The 20815-nt window shown below is 38.5% G+C and overlaps 1 protein-coding gene across 1 annotated transcript in view; it reads right to left on the bottom strand.

Annotated features, from left to right (window-relative positions):
- The window catches only part of LOC115809310 (apolipoprotein B-100-like), a 30837-nt gene extending 12461 nt beyond the window's left edge, over positions 1 to 18376 (bottom strand). The window contains exons 1-9 of the mRNA XM_030770910.1: positions 18194 to 18376; positions 2818 to 2851; positions 2485 to 2588; positions 2234 to 2379; positions 1804 to 1951; positions 1249 to 1401; positions 858 to 982; positions 657 to 742; positions 60 to 510 (exon numbers count right to left, since the gene is read on the bottom strand). Coding sequence (XP_030626770.1) covers positions 60 to 510; positions 657 to 742; positions 858 to 982; positions 1249 to 1401; positions 1804 to 1951; positions 2234 to 2379; positions 2485 to 2588; positions 2818 to 2851; positions 18194 to 18376 — 1430 coding nt within the window. The remainder of the gene's footprint in view (positions 1 to 59; positions 511 to 656; positions 743 to 857; positions 983 to 1248; positions 1402 to 1803; positions 1952 to 2233; positions 2380 to 2484; positions 2589 to 2817; positions 2852 to 18193) is intronic.
- Positions 18377 to 20815: the final 2439 nt, after the last annotated feature.

Raw genomic sequence — 20815 nt, 5'->3', positions numbered from 1 at the left:
CTGTACTGTCTAACTTCAGAGAGAAGCATATACATTTTCTCTGTGGTTCAGCTACTCACCTCCTAACAGCATTGCTTGCAGCATAGTAGATAGGTTTGCTTGGCTTGAACTTGGCCATCTCAAGCATCTCTTTGACAAGGACACGAGAGGGGTTGGGAACCAGCCCCATGGCGAACACGGCAGCATCGATCTCAACAGAGGAGCTATCGAAAGTCCTAAGGATCTGCATGATGGCAGTGCTGCACTCTGGGGTGCCACACTGGAACAAGGCCTGGTAGGTCAGAGGACGGGAGATCTCCAAAGCCTCGTGCACGCCAGCCGCCAAGGTCTCAGCGTTCAACTTGCGGATCATGCTCACAAGCTTGTGGGCCAGGTAAGCTCTCTTGTGTCCATCACTGGTCTCGGAAAGTCCAGCCAGCTCCCTGAGAACAGCAAGAGCGGCATCTTTGTCCTGAATAGGGCTCTGGTCAATGCTGGCATCAGGGTGCAGGGTCTTCATGTTGGCTTCATCTAAAGATTGGCAGGCAGAATGAATAACTTCTCATGACATGTATTTTTTCAGTTGTAGTTGAAATAATTTGTTGATCTTCTAAACATTTTCACCCATTTACAAGCAAACTATATTCATTTGTATAAACAAAGGATGTCATTCTTACTGTGGTCAAAGACTCTCTCGTTGTACTCAGTAACTTCCACAAGAGTAAGGGCCTGTTTACCAACATTGGTAACACCATACTCTCCCCTGCAGAAGGGTATATATGTGAAATTAGGAGAACCAAAACAATTATGATATGTTTGAATAAACTGAGTAATATTCAAATCTCAGTGTTCTCAATATCAAAGTGTGGATGTCTCACTTGTGAGAGAAGGGCACAAGAATATGGTTCTCTGTGCAACTGCCAGAAGTCATGTGGGACTGTGCATTGTCAAACTTGTAGTTGCAGGTCTGAGTGCTTCTGATCAGCTGGGCAAGAGGGTAGTGCTGTATGAAGAAACAAAGCAGATGTTTGACTTCAAGCTAATACATAATTTATCTGTCTATTTGACCAAAACTTCACATGCCAATGATGATGTCCCTTCGGAAGCATCTTCATTTGTGAATCACACATTTTCTCATTTATCTTTACACTGCCAAATAAATACTTTTGGGACTACATACATGCACATTATGAAAAATAATAATAATATTAATAATAATTTGAGTATTTCTTGGTTTAAGTAGTACTCCATGCTAGCTATAAGACTCACCATGCCAGTAATGAGAGCAAGGGGGCTGGTGTGGTCCTTGACTGGCCTGAAGTTGTCGCACCTGGACAAGTCCCTGGTGAGAGTAACGTCAGTGGCAATGTCCTCCCTTGCGTTCACAGCGTAGTCAGTCTTGCACAATCCGTAAATGGTGGGCTGGATTGAGACAACATTTTAATCATTAGATTGCAGATATTATGTTATTCCAAAATTGCTTGTTATCATAAACGGATGTTTAAACTGCAAACAGTGGGTGTTTTTAGTCTGTCTACCAGAAGAGAAGGAAGAAATTAACTGAAATGTGTGAAATATATATAGACCATAGAGCATATATCCACAATTGTTTTCAAGTTACAAATCTAAGATTTATGTGGAGTAAACTGGCAACAAATATGCAACCATGACTAGGTATTTTCCTAAAGTTACAGCAGTGTAGTCACAGTCAACAAGAAAGAAGCTAGTAAACATGCTCTAAGGTATTTTCCTTTGTGCCGTGCTTTTGTGCTGTTAAATGATGACCACTAGCTTTGGTCAATATTTTGCTGATGATTGACTCACCATCCTCTTGTTCCTCTCTTCCTCAAGCACAGGCACAGCAAGAGCTGAGATGATACCCCTCTTGATGTTCAAGATATTGATTGGCTCATCATCTTCAGGGAACAACTTGATGTCATTGTCTCCTTTAACTGTCACTTTCAGTGGATGCCTGAATAAAGGGTTCAAAAATAGGTCAGTATATGCCAGTATATGCCTAATGCCAGCACTACATCAATATGTCTCAATGTTCTAATGGATTGGCTTCATGAAAAGTAAACGGTAGCAAATTAATTAGATTTATTTTGCTTGGTCATGACCATTATTTAGACTGATCTGGGTTTTCTGTTACAGTGAAGCTGTCACCTCAGTAGATTGGTAAGGTGGAAACCCAGAATTTACTTTAGAATTCACTCCCACTTCAACATGTCCACAGACGTAATCAGAGACTCACTTTTCCATGGCAGCCTTGAAGGCCTCAGCACCAGCAGCAGGTGCGAAGACTGGGTTACCATCTGCATCAACATCAGTGACTTCGCTCAGTGTGCACTCTGTAGTGTGCACAATGTAGCTACATGGGCCTGGGACTTCAATCACAACCTAAAGGAAATTTAAGAGATGTGTGAAGAGTCTTCAGTTTATGCTTTTTCTTCATAAAAATCAGGACTGAGAAAGCAACAGCCAAGGAGGAACATTCAGTTGTACCTTGCAACTGCCTTTGGGGCCATTAATAGCTCCATTCAGTGCATTCAGGGACTCTGCTTCATAAAGGTACTCATACTTGTTGAAGATCTTGTACCTTTTTGCCACTAAGAAAGGTGAAAAACGCATATAACACATTCACAATTTAAGTTATGTCTGTGACTCTATAAGTGTCTCTATGAAAACAATGTAATAAGATTTTTTGAAAGTTTGGGCTTTCTCCCCTAAATTCCTTAAGTATTTCTTCAGAGCAGGCACTTTTTATAATGTTTTGTACAATTTGTAAAAAGATTGATTCATAACAAAATACACAGTTAAAAGTTTCAGAAGACTTACTCAAGCATGGTGCCTCTTCATCCTGAGCTTCTGTAAGTATAATAGAATCAGTAGATTAAACTACATTTATGTGCCGTGCTGATTTAGAGGCTTCTGTATTAGCTACACTGCTTAGTTCCAAATTTAATTCAAAAAAAGAAAAAAAATGAAAGTAAAAAGAAAATCAAAATCATGACAAAAATCTCTAAAATGTAATTGTCCCCTTCTGTTATGCAAAACAGAATAGTGTTGTAATGGTGAAATTAAATAAACCTCATGAGTCTTCCATTGTTTCATTTGAAATTATTAATATGATTGTTCAAGGTAGTACCATTAGAAGTAGTTGCAGCAGCTACAGTACAAATAGTATAACATCAGTAAATGGATTGATCACTCTTCAGTAAAACAGATATCATTCTGACATATTTGCTGCATTACAATCTGAAAATTATAAATGACTTAAAAAAGAAAAGGAAGACAGAGTAGAATGTCCTCAGTTGAAAGATAAAAGAAAGTTTGAAAGAGTTTTCCATAGCCAAACTTACTTGTCAATGCGATGGTGCTTAAAAGCAGCAAAAGGCAGAGCTTAGTATCCCCCATGATGGGTTCAGTGCAGCTCTTTCCTTAGAGTTGGCGAGTACTCAAATGAGACTGATTTCTGACTGACAGAGCTGGGCTTTTATACCAAAGCTAGTGTAGCAGGGGGGCGGTAAGGGTGAGGAAGAGTGCAGCCCTCATTCCAAAGGTCACACTGCCTGCCTCTGTGGCAGGACAAAGGCAACTCGTTTCATAAAATAAGTCCATAGTGTTCTAAACTGAGTCTAAATTTGCTGAAATATTCTATTTTTTGTGCTGCTTTTTAGTGAGCTTGCCCTTGATCTCCTGAACAAAGTTTATATATTTACTGCATACGTTTCGTCTTTGCTCATACACAGGCACCACACCCGACTGATTTTTTAGTTTTTAATTGATTTCTATCACAGTGCATTTTTGGTAGGTAAATGTATACACTGAGATGAGGGTTTTTTGTATAACAAGTCTTCTGAAAATGTCTACAATACACAAATTAGAGAATGTTATATAGGTCATTACATGTGTATAAAATGCCATATATTTCAAATCCAAACCTCAAAATGTTATACTATTTCTATCATGCATTTTTCTTTTCACTTTTAACATTGCACAAACATACAATTGTTTTATGTGGGATTTTGAAAACACAAACGTTACATGGTTAAAAATTAAGAAATGTTTTCAAGGAGTCTTAAAAAAATTTTTGGTCTACTTTTTCAAACAAATTTAAAAACACGATAAAGATATTACAATTTGCTCCTTTAGATGTCTGAGTAGTAAAGAAGTCTGTAAAAAATAAAATACAATTAAATTAAATTTAATTTAATTTAGAAAGCTGTGTTTTTTGTTCATAAAATATTTTGGAAACAGAGGTAAATGTATTGAGGGAATAAAACAGGGAAATAACATATTTTAAGGAGCTGGTTAATGTATTAGTTAATGAGATCTCAGAGCAGCTTGTCTGCAATCACCAATCTCCATGACAACACAGGACATTACCAGATAAAGCCTGGCTGAACCCAGGTCCCAGAAAGAAAAAAAAAGCTTATCAGTGAGAGGCTTAGATGACGTGCTGTGGAAGACATAATCGTCAGTAAGTTCATATGGCGAAATACTGTGAAAGTTCTTGAAAATTCTTAAAATGTACATACTTTGAACACAAACAGCTAACATTGTCCATTATAGAATGAAGCAGAATGAAATGAAAGTAAATGTGTTAAGTAAGCAAAACATGTTGTTTGACAGGACAAATTATGCTTTTGCCTGTGGTGCTGAAAACATAATTCTGACAAGTATTGTCATTCTGTATAATTACAGTACAGTAAGTGTTTTGTTTTAAAGCAATTACTCAAAAAGTAGCACACTCAAGTGTATAATCTCTGGATAACATGTCTGCTAAATAAACAAAACTGTAATCTGTGATTGTAAATCATGGTCAAAACATGTTAAGCTTTTGGTGTGAACGTTTTTTTTTTCTTTGATTTTTCATAGAAGTAAACAAATCACAGAGATAAAATGACACAGCCTTGTTACATGATTGAGTGAGACTAACACAGTGCTATGTTGTATTTATCTGTGTGGCAATATGCAAAATATAATTCATATGTACTATTTACACTCTTTTTATTATAGTGTATCAGTGAGCAAGTTGTCAAATGTGAAATGAAATGAAAAGAGATTAAACTAAATGAGAGTTCATTGCAAAATCAATAAAGTTTATTGCAAAATTATGTGGTTGTGTAAAGCTACAACCATAAAACTTTAATGTCCTGTCATTGATGGAACTGTTTGCTATATTTGTTATTAGTAACAATGTAGGTTTCCATTAGAATAAATACAATACACTGGACATAAGGTGGTGGAATTTCTTTTCACTGTGTATTTTGAACATACTTACTTAGCCTTCCCATTTCAGCAGCAATCTGATGTTTTCTGATGTTCTCAGAGTGTGTAAATACATTTTTTTTTTTATCTAAAATGAATTGAAGGAATAATGCAATGAAATATCCTATTTGCTTAAAATCAAATTAGTCCAATTTGAAATGTAGCTCATGAGATACTTCAACCTCCTGCTTTATTTCTCTTTATTTTTTTTTCCCTGCAGTTGATTTTTTTCATCTGAAATTTTGAGCTCTTATTCACTCAGCTAAGTTTAAAATCAAACAATGACTTGTAATTGCAAAAGGTACTCTATAGGAACAGCATATTAAATCATAAGTGTTTTACCATGCTATTGTAACAGTGCTGTGAGTTCATACATGGAAATTGTTTGGGAAGAACAACATAATATTAATCTCTTTGTCCTAAAACATAAATAAGTCAGTGAGTCTTGGTTTAGCCTAGCAGTGACATAGACAAATGCACACCACAAGAAAGTCATAGGCATGAGAATGAATGATTCCATGATTCCATCTCTATCTCTGTGTCTATCTCTTTTTATCTGTCACTCTATATAGGTGCATATAGGCATTCATAGTCTGTAACCTGTGCTCTCCGTGTTGTACAATGTAATTTCAGTGACATACAGTAGATGGCGTCAATGTCTCAGCAGCAAAACCAGGAAAATTTACTCATCTCCCATAGTCATCATACATATACATCTCATCTATATATGCACACACACACGCATATATATATGTATGTATGTATGTACGTGCACACACATATAGATATACCTATATAAGATTAAATCTTTGTGATTGTACACACACAGTTTGAGCAGTAAATTTACACAAGAGCAGTGCACCTGCCCCCAGGGGGCAGCTGGGGGTTAAGTGCCTTGCCCAAGGGCACTCCTGCTGGTCCTAGGAATCAAACCAGCAAGCTTTTGGTCGCAAGCCTGCGCCTCTAACCATTAGGCAATGGGCTGTAAATATGTAATGCACATAAAATGAGAGCTTACCACAGACAGTCAACATAATTTCAGTTAACTGAATTGGAGTCATGGAAGAATACATAGGAAGGTGACATTGAATTATGTCCATATTGTCCAAATTGTCCACACTTTTTCCATAGTCCATATTTCATCAGAGAATGGATTTAGTAAGGTCCCTTCACTGCCGACAGCGATATCAGAATTAGTTGTAGTTTGTGTGTGTGTGTGTGTGTGTGTACGGGCAAAGGCCCTTTCTGGTCAGTTAAAAAGAGAATCCTGCTGGTGCACTTTTGTTCATGGCAAGATCCCCGTGGTATGCTCCCATATTTACCATACTTTACATTTACTCCACCAAAAACCATTGCTCTGGACAGGCCCAGTGATCCAAAGAAACGTACTGGAACAGAGACACAAAAACACATGAAAATAAGAACGCAGTTGTTGAAACAGGTAGTGAGTGCTGTGTATTTGTAAAGCAATTCAAATGCACAGTTTCATCATTTACACCTGTGTTTATCCAACAATATTTCCACTGCCTGTGTACATCAATTTTTGTTCGCCCTAATTCTATTTGATGTATAGCGCTTCCACAGAAATGTAAGTATCAAAAGCAAAAAATAGTTCATGTAAAACCTGCCCATATGCAGATATGCTCGATCTAATCTAACACCACATACTGATGTGTGGACAAACATCAGTCTTCAAAGTATATATAAAAGAAACATAAGAGGTTGCAGTTATGCACTCTGTCCATTGGAGGGCTCTAGTTGTCCTTTCTAAGTTTTCATTTGCATCTGGTCAAAGTTTGGGATTGGGTTAGAGATAGTAACAAAACTCATCCATAGCTGATCAATTAATTTAAATTTGATCAACTGATTTAAATATTATTTATATTAATTGGTATTACTTATACTCATTTATCATTCATAATAATATAACTAATTGTATTAGCAATTCATTACATGTGTTGTTTATTTTTCAGGATCAAATGAATATGTAAATTTTTCCCTCCTGTATTTGTGCTTGAAATAGTGGGAGCAGATAATGTAAGAGCCTAAAATTTAAAAACAACCTAAACCCTGCATTTATGAAGCAACAGGTTCTTTTTACGGGGAGGGGTTGTTTGCCCCTCACCCAACCCTCCTTGTTTTTCAAACGGTCTTTGGACTGTCCTTGATGCAATTAAAAAAAAAAAAAGAAATAGAAAAAAAACAAAAAAAACAAAACAATGTGGAATAAATTATTACATTATGAGCAGGTGGTAACATTTTGGGATTGGTGTAGAGACCCAAAATATAGTAATGACTAATAATGTAATAACTCCCACTAATTTATTACAACACAGCATAATGAAACCAGTAGTGTAATAGTTGACCAGTAATTTACTAAAATCATGAACCAATAATGTGAGAACATTTTGGAGTATAATGTTATATCTAATGTTATCTCTCTCTCTTGCTCTCTCTCTCTCTCTCTCTCTCTCTCTCTCTCTCTATATATATATATATATATATATTATTGTCAGGTTATTGGACTGTTGGCTTGGAAACCAAATCTAATAACACAAGCTCCCAATGTAATAATTCTTAGTTAAAACAGGTCAAACACTTCCATTTTGATCATGTAAGAATAACACTCGGCGAAGAAATGTTTTGCACAATCTGGTAAAGCGTTCTACACAATGTAGAACAGTTGTGTCTCTTGTCAAAATGTACACTTACAGCAAATGCTTCATGTGAGAGAAAGAAGGAGAGGAGCTGTACATCTCTGTAGACTCTGTCAATCATGGAAAATGTTGCAAACTCTGCCGAACATCCCAATCATAGTCATGTCCATACCAAGGGTGAAGTTGATGATAGATCCCAGGATTTCTACAGGTAGGTATGGGACAGTATCATTATTCCTCAGACAGCTGATTGGCTGGTCATTTAGCTGATTTACTGAGTGAGTGAAAAAAATAATTAATTAATACAAAGCATTTATATAGGAACAAAAGTTGTTTTGTAGAGTGGCCTGGATGGTCATATTCAGACCATGGGGCATATTTAAACCAGTTGATTCCTCCCTGTGGCTCTGAGAACAGGTACATTTAATTGAGCATCTAATTCTTTAATTGTGTGCACCTGGTATATGCAAAGATATGTGAGCTCACAGATCAACCCAAACAACAGAACTGCATGGAAATCTCTGTCAACAACTCTATGCTAGAAGAGAAATCAATACGTAGAACATCACATTCCACCTCTAACAGATGTGAAGTCACCAGTTCCTTCTTTCACCAGACCGTAGAGGGCTGTTCCAGGAAGCCGTAATGTATGCAGAAGTTCATGCTGTGCTTCCCAGACCTGCCTACCCCTAATCTGGTATCCCAACTAACTGGCAGGTGTCGCTGTTGCAGACTTGTATGCAATTAAGTGCCAGCTTTCATTCATTCATTCATTCATTCATTCATTCATTTTCTAAACTGCTTATCCTAATTAGGGTGCTGGAGCCTATCCCAGCATTCATTGGGCAAAAGGCAGGGAAACACCCAGTTTCTTGCTCAGACACAATATTAATGATTATTTTCAAATTAGGATTTAGATCCTATCAATTCACAGAGACTGCTCTAGTTAAAATATTGAAAGACTCTCGTCTCTCCTATGACTATGGATGTATTTCTATGTATGTACACAGAACTAAGAGAAGCCTCTGTTATCAGTTTATGCAGGAAAGGCCCATGGGCTTTCAGCAGGTACTCTCTTGGTTTTGATCCTACATAAATGAGCACTACTAATTCGAATTCAGTGATAATTTGTATATTTCCAAATTCAGGATTAGTCTTGGGGTGGCACGGTGGTGCAGTGGGTAGCGCTGGGTGGTGCTGTTGCCTTGCAGGAAGAAGGTTCCAGGTTCGATTCCTCAGCCAGGGTCCTTTCTGTGTGGAGTTTGCATTTTCTCCCCGTGTCTGTGCGGGTTTCCTCCCACAGTCCAAAGACATGTGGGTTAGGTGAATAAGAGACACTACATTTCCCCTAGGTATGAATGTGTGTGTGAGTGTGTTTGTCTGTGTGTCTGCCCTATGAGCACTGGGATAGGCTACAACACCCTTTGCAACCCTGAATAGGATAATGATTAGAGGATGAGTCTGCTGTAATGTTGTGTTTTCTTGATTTTTGTTAGTGTTCAGGCTTCAGCTGAATCAAAGCACAGCTGCTAGATTTTTCACTACAACTAGAAAATATGGTCACATTTGGCTCCAGTCTCTCATTTCTTTTAGTTAATTTCCATATTTCCATGTCCATGCTGCTCATTTACAAAGTGCTGCATAATCTTACTCCCAATATTTGCGTGTAGTTTCTGTTGCAGTTTGTCTTTCCATCACATCACAGTTGGATTCCCAATGTAGTTCTCTGCATATAAACTACAATTGACTGTGCTCCTTTAATGTTATTATTGACAAATGTTCAAACCATGCTAACTAACATTAGCTAACTAGCAAGCCAAGTGAATTAGGTCATCTGTAAAGTTACATTAGCTTGTTAGTGTTGAGAGGTCTGCTGAAAGTTTGTGCCAAAGTTCATCCATTATCTACCCTCGTATAATTCACCAGTTGTCAGAGGAACTACTAGAGACATCAGCCCATGACCTAGGGGTTAGAGAAATGGGCTTGTGACCGAAAGGTTGCCGGTTTGATTCCCAGGACCGGAAGGAAAACATCCATGGCTGAAATGCCCTTGGACATTGTTGGAAAAATACTACTCTCCTTTAAGCTAACCACTGTAGTAACCATGATAAACAATGTAACCATAATGTATTCATTAGTATAGGGGTGAATCAATGTAATCGTTTATATTAACAGCTATATAACTATACAATCCTTTGTATTGCAAGAAACATCAAGTTCTCCTTGTTCAGAAAGAAAAGGCCTGTGCGGCCCTATAGAGGACAGCATGTGAGATAAGGTTGGCGCCTCTGCCAGAGTATTGTGGTCAGTCATAATATATGGAGAAGGTGAAATATTCCTGGTTTGTGCTATATCTCGCTCCACCGCTTAGCAGGGCAGTAAATATGGTAAACGTCAAGGAACTACACAATAATGACGATAAGTGGAGTCTTTGAAGATGGGCTGGCCGAGGTGCCCCACATACAAAGAGACAAAGTAATGTGTATCTTTTTTGAGAAAACGTATATAAAGGCCGGTGCTTCGTGAGAAGGAGTCAGTCACTCCCCGGGACCTGACTCAGTTTGTTGTATGCCTTTTGAACTATACAATAAACTTACACTGCATCTGACTCATTGTTAGACTCATATTGTTTTGTCTCAGAACAGGTATCCTGTGGCGTTGGGACTCATTTGGTCCAGGCTGAGAATTTCACCCACAACATGGCACTTAACCCCCAACTGACCCCTTGCCTATTGGTTGTGTGTGCTCATTACTGGTGTGTGTAAAGATGGGTTAAATGCAGAGGTCACATTCACTGTTCACAGTATGTGTGTGTGCAGTCACAGAGTCTTAATCTTAAAATTAGATATAAGCAAACCAAAGAAATGGCTGACTGTCTCCTGGGTAGCTGGGGTTGGGGTAAATCTGCACAGTTGTGTTTGGTTCCTTAATACGCAGACCACTCAGACATTAGACCCTGCATGAGGGTTTGGTAGCTATCTCTTTTTGGCCCACTGGATAAGTTGATTGTTATAATACACACCAGAAAATCATAGTTCTTATGCTGAATGAGTTAGCCTCATAATCTTCACAATTCTCAGTGATCATTTTTAATGACTGCATTTTTTTTGTATGCCTGAGACTTGGTATATGTTCCAGTCTAATCTATAATACAAATCTGAAAGGTACATTAATCTACAGTATGTGACTGTCACAAAACTGAGAGGAGACTGGATGCAAGCGCAGGCAGTTCTTTATTAAAATCCAAATTGTAATCCATATCAATAAACAGGGTCTGGTACACAATACACTGGCTAGTGGAGTCAGGCAAGATCAAGTCAAGAGTAAGCTATGGTCTACAGACAGGAAGGCTAACACTAAGAACAGGGCTGAACAGAGTAACAGGGCTAACAATTATAAACAGAGGAACTAGGTTACCAAGGCTAAACAGAGGAACAGGGCTAACAGGTACAAAAGGAAAACTTGGAGACAAGAACCAACTCAGTACTGACAACAAATGTAAGACTTTGTAAAGGCACATAGGAAAACACAGGGGCATATGTACACGGACACAATGAGGGAACAAACTAAGGATAGGTGCACACAATCACACAAGGGCCAGGAGACAGGGAGATAGAGACCTGACAGTAATGCTACTGTGCTCATAAAAGTTTTTTTTTTTTTATCTAAATAATGTTGAACATAGCTAGAGTGAAAACCTCAACATTTCCTCTTGGAGTATTTATCAGTGCATCACAACATGTAACTCTTGAGTGCTATACCAACCTTGCAAAATCAATGTAGGGGAAACACTAAACATTGCATGCTGCCATGAATGGTCACTATACTCACCACTGCCAGTGAGTTGAGTATAGTGACTTCATTCAACAGTAATTAAAAAAAAAGAGAACTCAAGAAACCTTCCATGGGAACAAAATTGTAGTTGAGGGAAGAAACCCTAAGAACCTGGAGGTGTTCTTTACAAATGAGGTGATTGGTGGGAGGTCATACATCCAACCAAGGAGAAACAAATCCTGAAGTTCCTACATTGAGCCCTGTAACGAAAGAAAACAAAAACTGAGACACAACAAAAAGGTCATAGCTGTAATTTCCAGTAGCTTTCTCTTGTTTAGTCAACCTCTGTAAACACATGGTATGAGAAACAGACCCCCCCCCTCCCCTCTGTGTTCTTGTATCCTGTGCCATATATCCTGTTCCTGGTTCCCTGTGTTCCCTGGTTGTACCAGTTTTGAATGAGTTTACTGCAAATGCATCCAGTCTCATCTCCTGTTCAGGACAGTTTTCTTCCTTTCCTATAAAAAAAACACATTGTGTGTTTTTCTCCTTTACTCATTAAAGTACATTGGCAGAATGAACTGACTGAATGAATTCATTAGATGTTGTTCACAAAACTCATGCTCTTCACTTAAAGAAATAAATCTTTGTGTAGGTTTGAGAAACTTATTATATATCATTACTCTCAGTTTTGCTCAATCAGCTTGATAAACAGTCATTAAAAGTTTTGTTAATTTGGATTTTTCTACAGCGTGCCAGATGGGATGGCAGAGCCACAGGCAGGATCTTTAACAAAGATGAAGAGCCACCTTATGTTCATATCAAAAGACCTCTCAAATGCAGACCTGACATGGTGGTGGTTGAATCTCAGCTGGACAAGATCCCTCATTAGCTCTCTATAAGGTACCATCAAGAACGTCTGTCAGGAATATCTACCATCCCCAAGTATACAGAATCCCTCAGATGGGCAGAGCTGTTAGGTGAAAGTAGGCTAGCAGACAATACTTCTAACTACAGTGGCAAAAGCTTGAGTTCCTACCAAGTGTGCAAAGCAGTTTTCTAATACCCCTCCAGAGAAAAGATGTAAAAATAAATAGTGAATGATGGAGGACTGCACAGGCTATTGAGGTAAAGTGAAGTCACTGTTATGTTCCTGGATCCATTCTGACACAGCACATGCCCTGTGACATGTGCATTATCCTGCTGGAAGTGTCCACTATATGAAGGGTAAACTGTAGCCGTGAAGGGATGCACCTAGTCAGCAACAGTGTTGATGTGTAGATTCATGATTACACCAGATCCTGACTCTGCCATCAGCACAACACAACAGGATCTAGGATTTCTCAAACCATCTCACAGAAGATGAGATAGATAGATAGATAGATAGATAGATAGATAGATAGATAGATAGATAGATAGATAGATAGATAGATAGATAGATAGATAGATAGATAGATAGATTTGTTGAGGCAGCAAAATTATTCGTATTTGTATTCGAATAAAAGTGGAAATAGGCATAACAATCCTGTTTTTGTTTTTATTACACTTCTAAGTTCATGATATTTAAGTGTTAATATAAGTGTTCTTCAATAAACTATTATCGTAATTATGAATACTTAAATGTAATATTAGTTTATGGTTTTCATAAACGCAGCAATAAACATGTATAACCAGAAACATCATTGAAAAGAAAATCATTTTAAAAGTAGCATTCAGTTCCTAATCCACACTCAAACCAATTAACTAAACTCTAAACTAAGTAATGCCTATGTGAACATTGTGAACCCTGCGAACACCTGCCCTAATTGGAGGACACAACCGTGTGACACACAGGCTGACTGATGCCGGGTTTAGACTACACGATTTCAGCCCGATTTTAACACGATTTGTTGTCGTGGACAAACTTCCAGCGTCAGGCCCAAATATGAACGTTCGGAATGACAAACGGGTGTCTCTACCCCTTGTAGTGTGACATAATCTAAGAACAGCGATGCATTGTCTGGGATGCCACACAACACCTGACGACAAAACACAACACACGACATGAAAGGTCTGGCATGTCAGAATTTTATTGTATTTTCTTGCCTAGACTAACATCTTCTGCGACGTGTACCTTGATGTTGACGAAAAGTATGAATGACAGTCATCCTCCCCGACAACATATCAGCTCATGCAAGGTCGTGAAAGGCAGCATACGTTGATTGGTCGGGGACATACTTGTAGTGTTGCCAGTCTCCCAGCCAAGACTTGCCAAGAGTTTATGGCACTATGATTGCCTTATCTGACATGGTGACCACCGTGAAAGACAAAAATATCATGTAGTCTGATCCCAGCATGAGCAGTGAACACAGCATGTTGGTGAACTAGCTAGTAACTACACAGCCAGAGCTAACGTAGGCTCATCTCCTACGTAGCGCATCTTGTGAAGGTATACTTTAATGCAGGTTTCACAAATAACGAAATACTTAATCTTTTGGCGCATCAGCACCACATTATCACAAGGATCAGGACTTTGAAAAGACTGTGCAAGAAACTGTGTCTACTCCGAAGAAAGAACCACACGGACTTAGAGGAAATTGCCAAGAGAATAAAGTCATAATTTTACAAGAAAAGGTCATAATATTACGAGAATAACGCTGTAATTTTACAAGAACAAGTCATAATATTACAAGAATAAAGTTGTGATTTTAGACTACATGTTGTTTCAGAGGGGAAATATTAGAAGAGCAACCTGCAGTCTTCGTTAAATGAGAAAGGTGGAGCAACTTGGGAAGTTATACTTTAGTATAGGTTTCACGAATAACAAAATACCACAATATACCACAGCACACTGCGGCAGGCTGCTCTTCTGATCCTCTTCTGCTCTTCTGAAATTACGACTTTATTCTCACAGTAGTATGACCTTATTCTCAAAATCTCAGAATTTTTTTCCTTGATGTGGCCCTGGTACTCTGTCATAATGAGGAACACCAGTTTTTTTTTTTACTTTTTTTTTTTTTCTTCCTGAAAACAAATACTTTTGAGAGTATTCGCACAAAATAAATGTTTGTAAAAACCCACTATTTGTGCCTTGCTGAATACCTTATTCAGATCCAGCTCCACCTCTAATAGATAGATAGACAGATAGATAGATACCCGGAGGAGGAGATGTCATGTTGGACTTTTGAACTGTAACTGGATCCCTGATGCTCATACACATTCTTTATATGGTAACACACAGCCATGAACAGTATTGGGGTAGTTACTCAAGAAAAAGTAATTAGTTACAAGTTACCAATTACTTCTTTGAATTGTAATGGGATTACTTTACTTGTTACTCCGTTCGAAAAGTAATCAGGCCTACACTACTCATTACTTTACTTTTGAGTTAATCTCTAAAACTACAAATTCCCCAATTAACCACATAAAAATTCAAGAACAAACATCACAGTACTCTAATTACTTTACTTTCAATACAATAGTTTGATGTCATGCTTAAGAACATCCCATAGCTGCTCTAAAATAACTGAAAAGCATGGCCTCATTCATGAGTTCACATTTTTGACCAGTGACAAAAAATAGAAACGCACAAGCTTTGCCATCTAACAATAACTATAGTGTGGCTACATTAATCGGGATGCTCTCATTTAGCTTCAATGGTTAACCACCGGTAGTTTCTGAGGTAGCTAGTAATATGTTTTAATATCATCATCAGCCAGCAGCTGCGTTATCTGTATTTTGTGATTAGAAGTAACATTATTCTCCATATTATTGTTCTGGTTGGCTACACCATTATTTTTGGGTTTTCTCAAATGTATCAGACCTTGCTGGCTAGCTAAATAACCAGTTGTCAGTCTTGTCCCATTTAATGGGAGCTGTTGTCAAGGACCCAATCTCTCCTTAGTGACAGTGGGTAGTCATATTATAGATACACAATTAAGGTGAACAGGTGTGTCGCGTCATAGCTGCTTCTATAATCATATATTTTAACATCACTGGAGCACTGTATTGACCAACTCTCACCCAGGACCAGAACTATCCATTTTCTAAGTTAAATTTAAATATTCAGCACAAAAAAACATTCTTTTGAAAAGGCATGTGTAACACAGTAAAGGACATTTTAATAATTCAGTAACTGTGATGTGATGTACTGAAATTTGAACTGTAATGTTTTGCTTAGTTATGGAGGAAAGTCATATAATTACAGTAACACGTTACTTTGTAGCCTAACTCATTGCCCCCAACACTGGCCATGAGACTCATTGACTATAAAAGGCATCCATTTTCATAGTGGTATATGGTATTTGTTAGAACTAACCGTGCATGTAGCATATGTCCAATTGATAGATCATATTCACAAGAAGCATTCATTGCCATCACAGCAGAGATGCAGTGTAGGAACTATATACAGCTGTTTAAGGACTTCTAGAAGTTCTACTTAGTTGTACCCAAAGGAAAGTTTCTCTTACACAGATCTAAGCTAACAAAGACTCTACTTAGTTCACAGATACTAAGTGTTCCTCTTAGGTGGAGTAAACAGGCTACAAGTCTATAATCAGCTTAGGATAAATGAGAGATAAAAAAAAGAGAACACTGATATATTAGTAACTGAGACTGAATAACATTCATAAAGAAACAATTTTCAGTGAAATACAGACATACGAGAGCATGTAGGAAAGATGACAATATTGAAAAACAATATTGAAAGATTTTTTTTTTTACCTTTATTAAATCTAAACATCAAAGTACCAGGGCCCTCTATGTCTCTGTCAGTCCCATGTCAGTCAAGGTCTGTGCCATGGCGTCCTCTTCCATTATGCACTCCATTTTCAGTGAATCCTACAGGACTGCTTCAGTACCCACCCTGTGGAAGACATCCATCGCCATACCAGTACTCAAGAAACCCCGCCCCTTAGAACTAAACCACTACCAACCAGTTGCACTCACCTCAATAGTTATGAAGTGCCTGGAAAAACTGGTGCTTAACATCATCCTTCCAATTGTCGAACAACAATTGGTCCCCCATCAAACACCAAGAATCACCCGGTAACTTCACCAGACTACTCTTCATTGACTTCAGTTCTGCTTTCAATACCATCCAGCGCCACCAGATGATCAGGAAACTCCACCACCTTGTGTCCTGAACCCCTTCCTGTTTACCCTCTACACCAATGACTGTGTCAGGCCCTCACCCATAATTACATACCTCAAGTACTCCAATGACACTGCCATACTTGCACTCCTCAATGACAGTGACTCTGTTTTAGGCTATTAAGACTCCATCTCCCACTTCACAAAATGGTGCACAGACAGCCACCTGCAGCTGAATGCAACAAAAACAAAAGAGCTGCTAATTAACACCTCCAGCACACACAGCACGGCCCACAATCCCACCTGTATCAATAACGAAATCATTGAGATGGTGGACTGTTTCAAATACCTTGGACTCAGCTTAGACAATAAACTGAGCTTTGAACAACACACCATGGGCATCCGCAAATGCTGCCAGCAAAGACTTTCTATCATCCAAAAACTAAAAGCACTTTCTGTTGCCCCCCACCTTCTGTTATTGCCTTACAAAAGCATACTTCAACCCATTCTCCTCCATTGTTCCTCTTGCTTCTTCAGTATGCTAACTGCTTCCAACAGGAACAAACTTATACATATTACACATAATGCTTCCAAAATTATCAGCCTCCCCACCCCCCAACCTCCCAGATCTCAACAGCAAAGCCATCACATGTAAAGCATGTTCAATCACACATGACCCCAGGCACCCACTCGAACCCTTTCTTCACACTGCTTCCATCAGGCCATAGATACAGATCCCTAGCTTGTAGACGGGCACGATATAGTAGGAGTTTCATCCCCTCTGCCATAACAGCATTAAACAAAACACCCCCAATAACCATCATGTGCGAAGATGCTACGTACATATGAATGGATATTTTAACTGTTGATTATGAGACCCAGGAAATTTCTTTTTTTTCACTTTTGATTTTTTATACATAAATTAAGTGTTGGGGTGGTAATAAACACATTGCAAAGGAAAAAATGTTAAAACTTAATTTTATTCAAATTTTACAACATGTCCACTGCAGTGGACAACAGGACTTCATTGTTCTCATGCATGAAACATTTAAACAAGCTCCACTGAAATCATCCAGTAAAATACAACACCACATACAAAACAAGTAGCAAATGAAGTTAATGGAAAAGAACAGAACATCTACAACATTTCATCTGAACCTTTTGTGATTTTTTCATTAGACGTTTGACTCTAGATGGTATTTCATAAAGCAATCTGACTTTTCGAAGACACAGAGGAACATTTTGCACTTTATGCATCTCACAAATGTTTTGCTTTTGCATCTGGGCATTCTGCATCTGAAGGCATTTGGAATGTTGAGCATTCGGGGCAAATGGATTGCACCATACTTCCTTGTTCTCTCATCTGGGTGGGACTTCCTTTTCTTGATTTCTGGGGAGAATTCTTCATCACTTATGTCAGTGTCATCTCGTTGACATACCTGCGCCTGGGATATCAGTTCCTCAGCCAATAGGAGTTTGAACTCCAGATATTGGTAAGTTTTCTTTGCAGGTCGTTGCAAGGCCTGGCTGTCTTGTCGGTACTGAATCCATGAGTTGGTGATGGCCAAATCAGTGAAGTGAAGCATGGTACGAACAGTCCACTTCTTAGCGCGGCTGGACATTCTGTAGTAGCTGAGCATGCAATCACACATGTCAACCCCCCCCCCCCCCATGTTGCTGTTGTATTCTGCAACCGCTACAGGTTTTGGGACTTAGACTTGCTCATTTTCTTTTTTGGACCATCTGGTACAGATATCCTGGGGCTCAATCCCATGGACAGTCGATACCATGACAACAGGCTTGTTGTCCATCCACTTGGTGAGTGCAATTTCATGAGGTCTCCGTACAAGCATTTCTGCTGACCCTCTTCCTTTTTTGCTCAGGATCTTGTCAGCAGTCAGGTGGCACTCTTTTGGAATCCGATTCTTCTGGATTGTTCCCGTTGCAGGTAGGCCCCTTTCCAGAAGAGTCTCCAGAAGCTTGATGGTGGTAAAATACCGGTCAAAGTACACCAGTGGTCCTCTGGGAACCGTCTCAGTTAAACGCAGGACTGCATTTGCGCCTATTCCCGTTTGCTGGTCTTGGGTGAAGGTGTTCTTTCCCTGGTAGACCTCAAAGTCCAACACAAGGCCACTTGGAGCTGCAAGAACAAATACTTTTAATCCAGTTGGATTTGGTTTGCCGGGAACATATTGACGAAGTGGACATCGGCCCGTGAAGGGAACCATTTGTTCGTCAATGCAGACCTTAGTTTGCCTAGGTAGGCTGAAGCAGCCTTGGAACACTCTCTTCAGGAGTGGTCTCACTTTCCAAAGAAGATCCTTTTTCTTCTCATCTTCTGGCACATCCAGATCATTGACCACTTTCAGTGAAGATCTAATCTTGTAAAAGCGATCTCGGGTCATGGAGTCAGTGATAACTGGGACTCTTGTCTTGGCAGCCCAATACATTTTTATTCTTGGGTATCCAAGGCATGCCATATACACAGATATTCCTAAAAAGCTCTTGATCTCCTCTGGTGTTGTATTCAAGCTGCAGCCCGGATCCTGTACATTGTGCTGGTTGGTGAAGACAGAGAGATCCCTAATTAGGTTCTCGTCAATGTACTGCTGGAAGTACTGCACTGTCATAGAGCTGTCTACTGAACAAACACAGGAACAAAGTCCTGATGTCCACTACAGAGTACATTTATAAATTAGCTGTTTTTCATATGAAAATAAATAAGCTCAGCTCTGCAAACTCAATCAAATATTCCTGAGATGTTTACTTACTTGAAACAATCAAAATATAACATTCAAAAACATTTTTAATTATGAATTTCCTTCCTCCGTAAAATGTGCTCATGGTGATGGCAGCCATTTTGAAAAGACAGGAAGAGGAAGTTGGCAAGGTCACACCCCCTCACATGTGATGTCATTTTAAAGCCCCAGTAGTCCTCTTTGAGAATCAACAGGACTTAATAGAGTGACATGTATAGTATGAGGGATACGAACAAAAACATAATGTCCACTACAGTGGACAAAAATGAATTGCTGGGTCTATTGAGGGTATGCTGTATGGCCGTATCTACGTTAGTTGTATATTTATTCATGTCATGTTATGTTTATGTTAGGTGTATGTCGTGTTTTTGTGGGGCATGTTGTGTTTACGTAATCATGTGTGAGGCTCTGTATAAGCCGTGAAAACAAATTTCCTTGCAAAAGGACAATAAAGAATCTATCTATCTATCTGTCTGTCTGTCTATCATGTGACTTACAGCCCATGACTGTTCTAAACCTGTTATGTAACCGTGGGTTCCCTTGTTTGACTTTTGCTTCCTCTCCAGGAGTCTTCCTATTATTGCCAAACAGTGGCTTCCTCTTTTAGCAATTCACTTGTGATGTTCTGGAAAGCTACTTGGTGAAAATGTCTGGTGTAAGAGGCTATGTACAAGGTGAATCAAATTCTTGTTTGATTGTGTACTTGTGAGTCGGCATTTGCACATGTGTGCTGTCTGCAGGCTTATGTTAAATTCTATACAATTTCAACAACACTATAATGCCTTAGAGAGTTTTATTACTGTTTTTTATCATTTACAGTTGAGCTTAGAATAGCTATTAACAAGAAAACTATTATTATACTAATTCAAAAGACTGATAAATCACATTATTTATATGGTGTCTATTTCTGAACTTGACAATAAGTGTAACAATAAAGGGGATTTGCTTTGACAGCGGTCATGAATATAATGATTTAGTCAGTCTTTCCTTACTTGATCAGTCGCACAGGACAGGGACAAAGGAGTTTGGAAATGAAAAATGTAACATTGCACTAGTGATTTCCTTCATTAAATTGTTCAATAATCTCTACTTTATGACTTAAGGTTTATGAATATTTTTTATCTTATGTCCTGTATGGTAAGGGTTATTATGTGGTAGTATATGTTGTACTTGCTTTCAGATGTGAAGATGTATTTAATATTATTAGTACTAATATTTAGTAAACTGCCTTATAGGAGCAACTGTTTTTTTAGTACATGACTTCTGTTATATGTTTCCTCTGTCCATAAATCTATATCCATT

Source organism: Chanos chanos, chromosome 4, assembly GCF_902362185.1.
Source record: "Chanos chanos chromosome 4, fChaCha1.1, whole genome shotgun sequence".
Classification (NCBI taxonomy): Eukaryota; Metazoa; Chordata; class Actinopteri; order Gonorynchiformes; family Chanidae; genus Chanos; species Chanos chanos.
The sequence above is the reverse complement of the archived record's forward strand: the minus strand, read 5'-3'. Positions and strand labels throughout refer to the sequence as shown.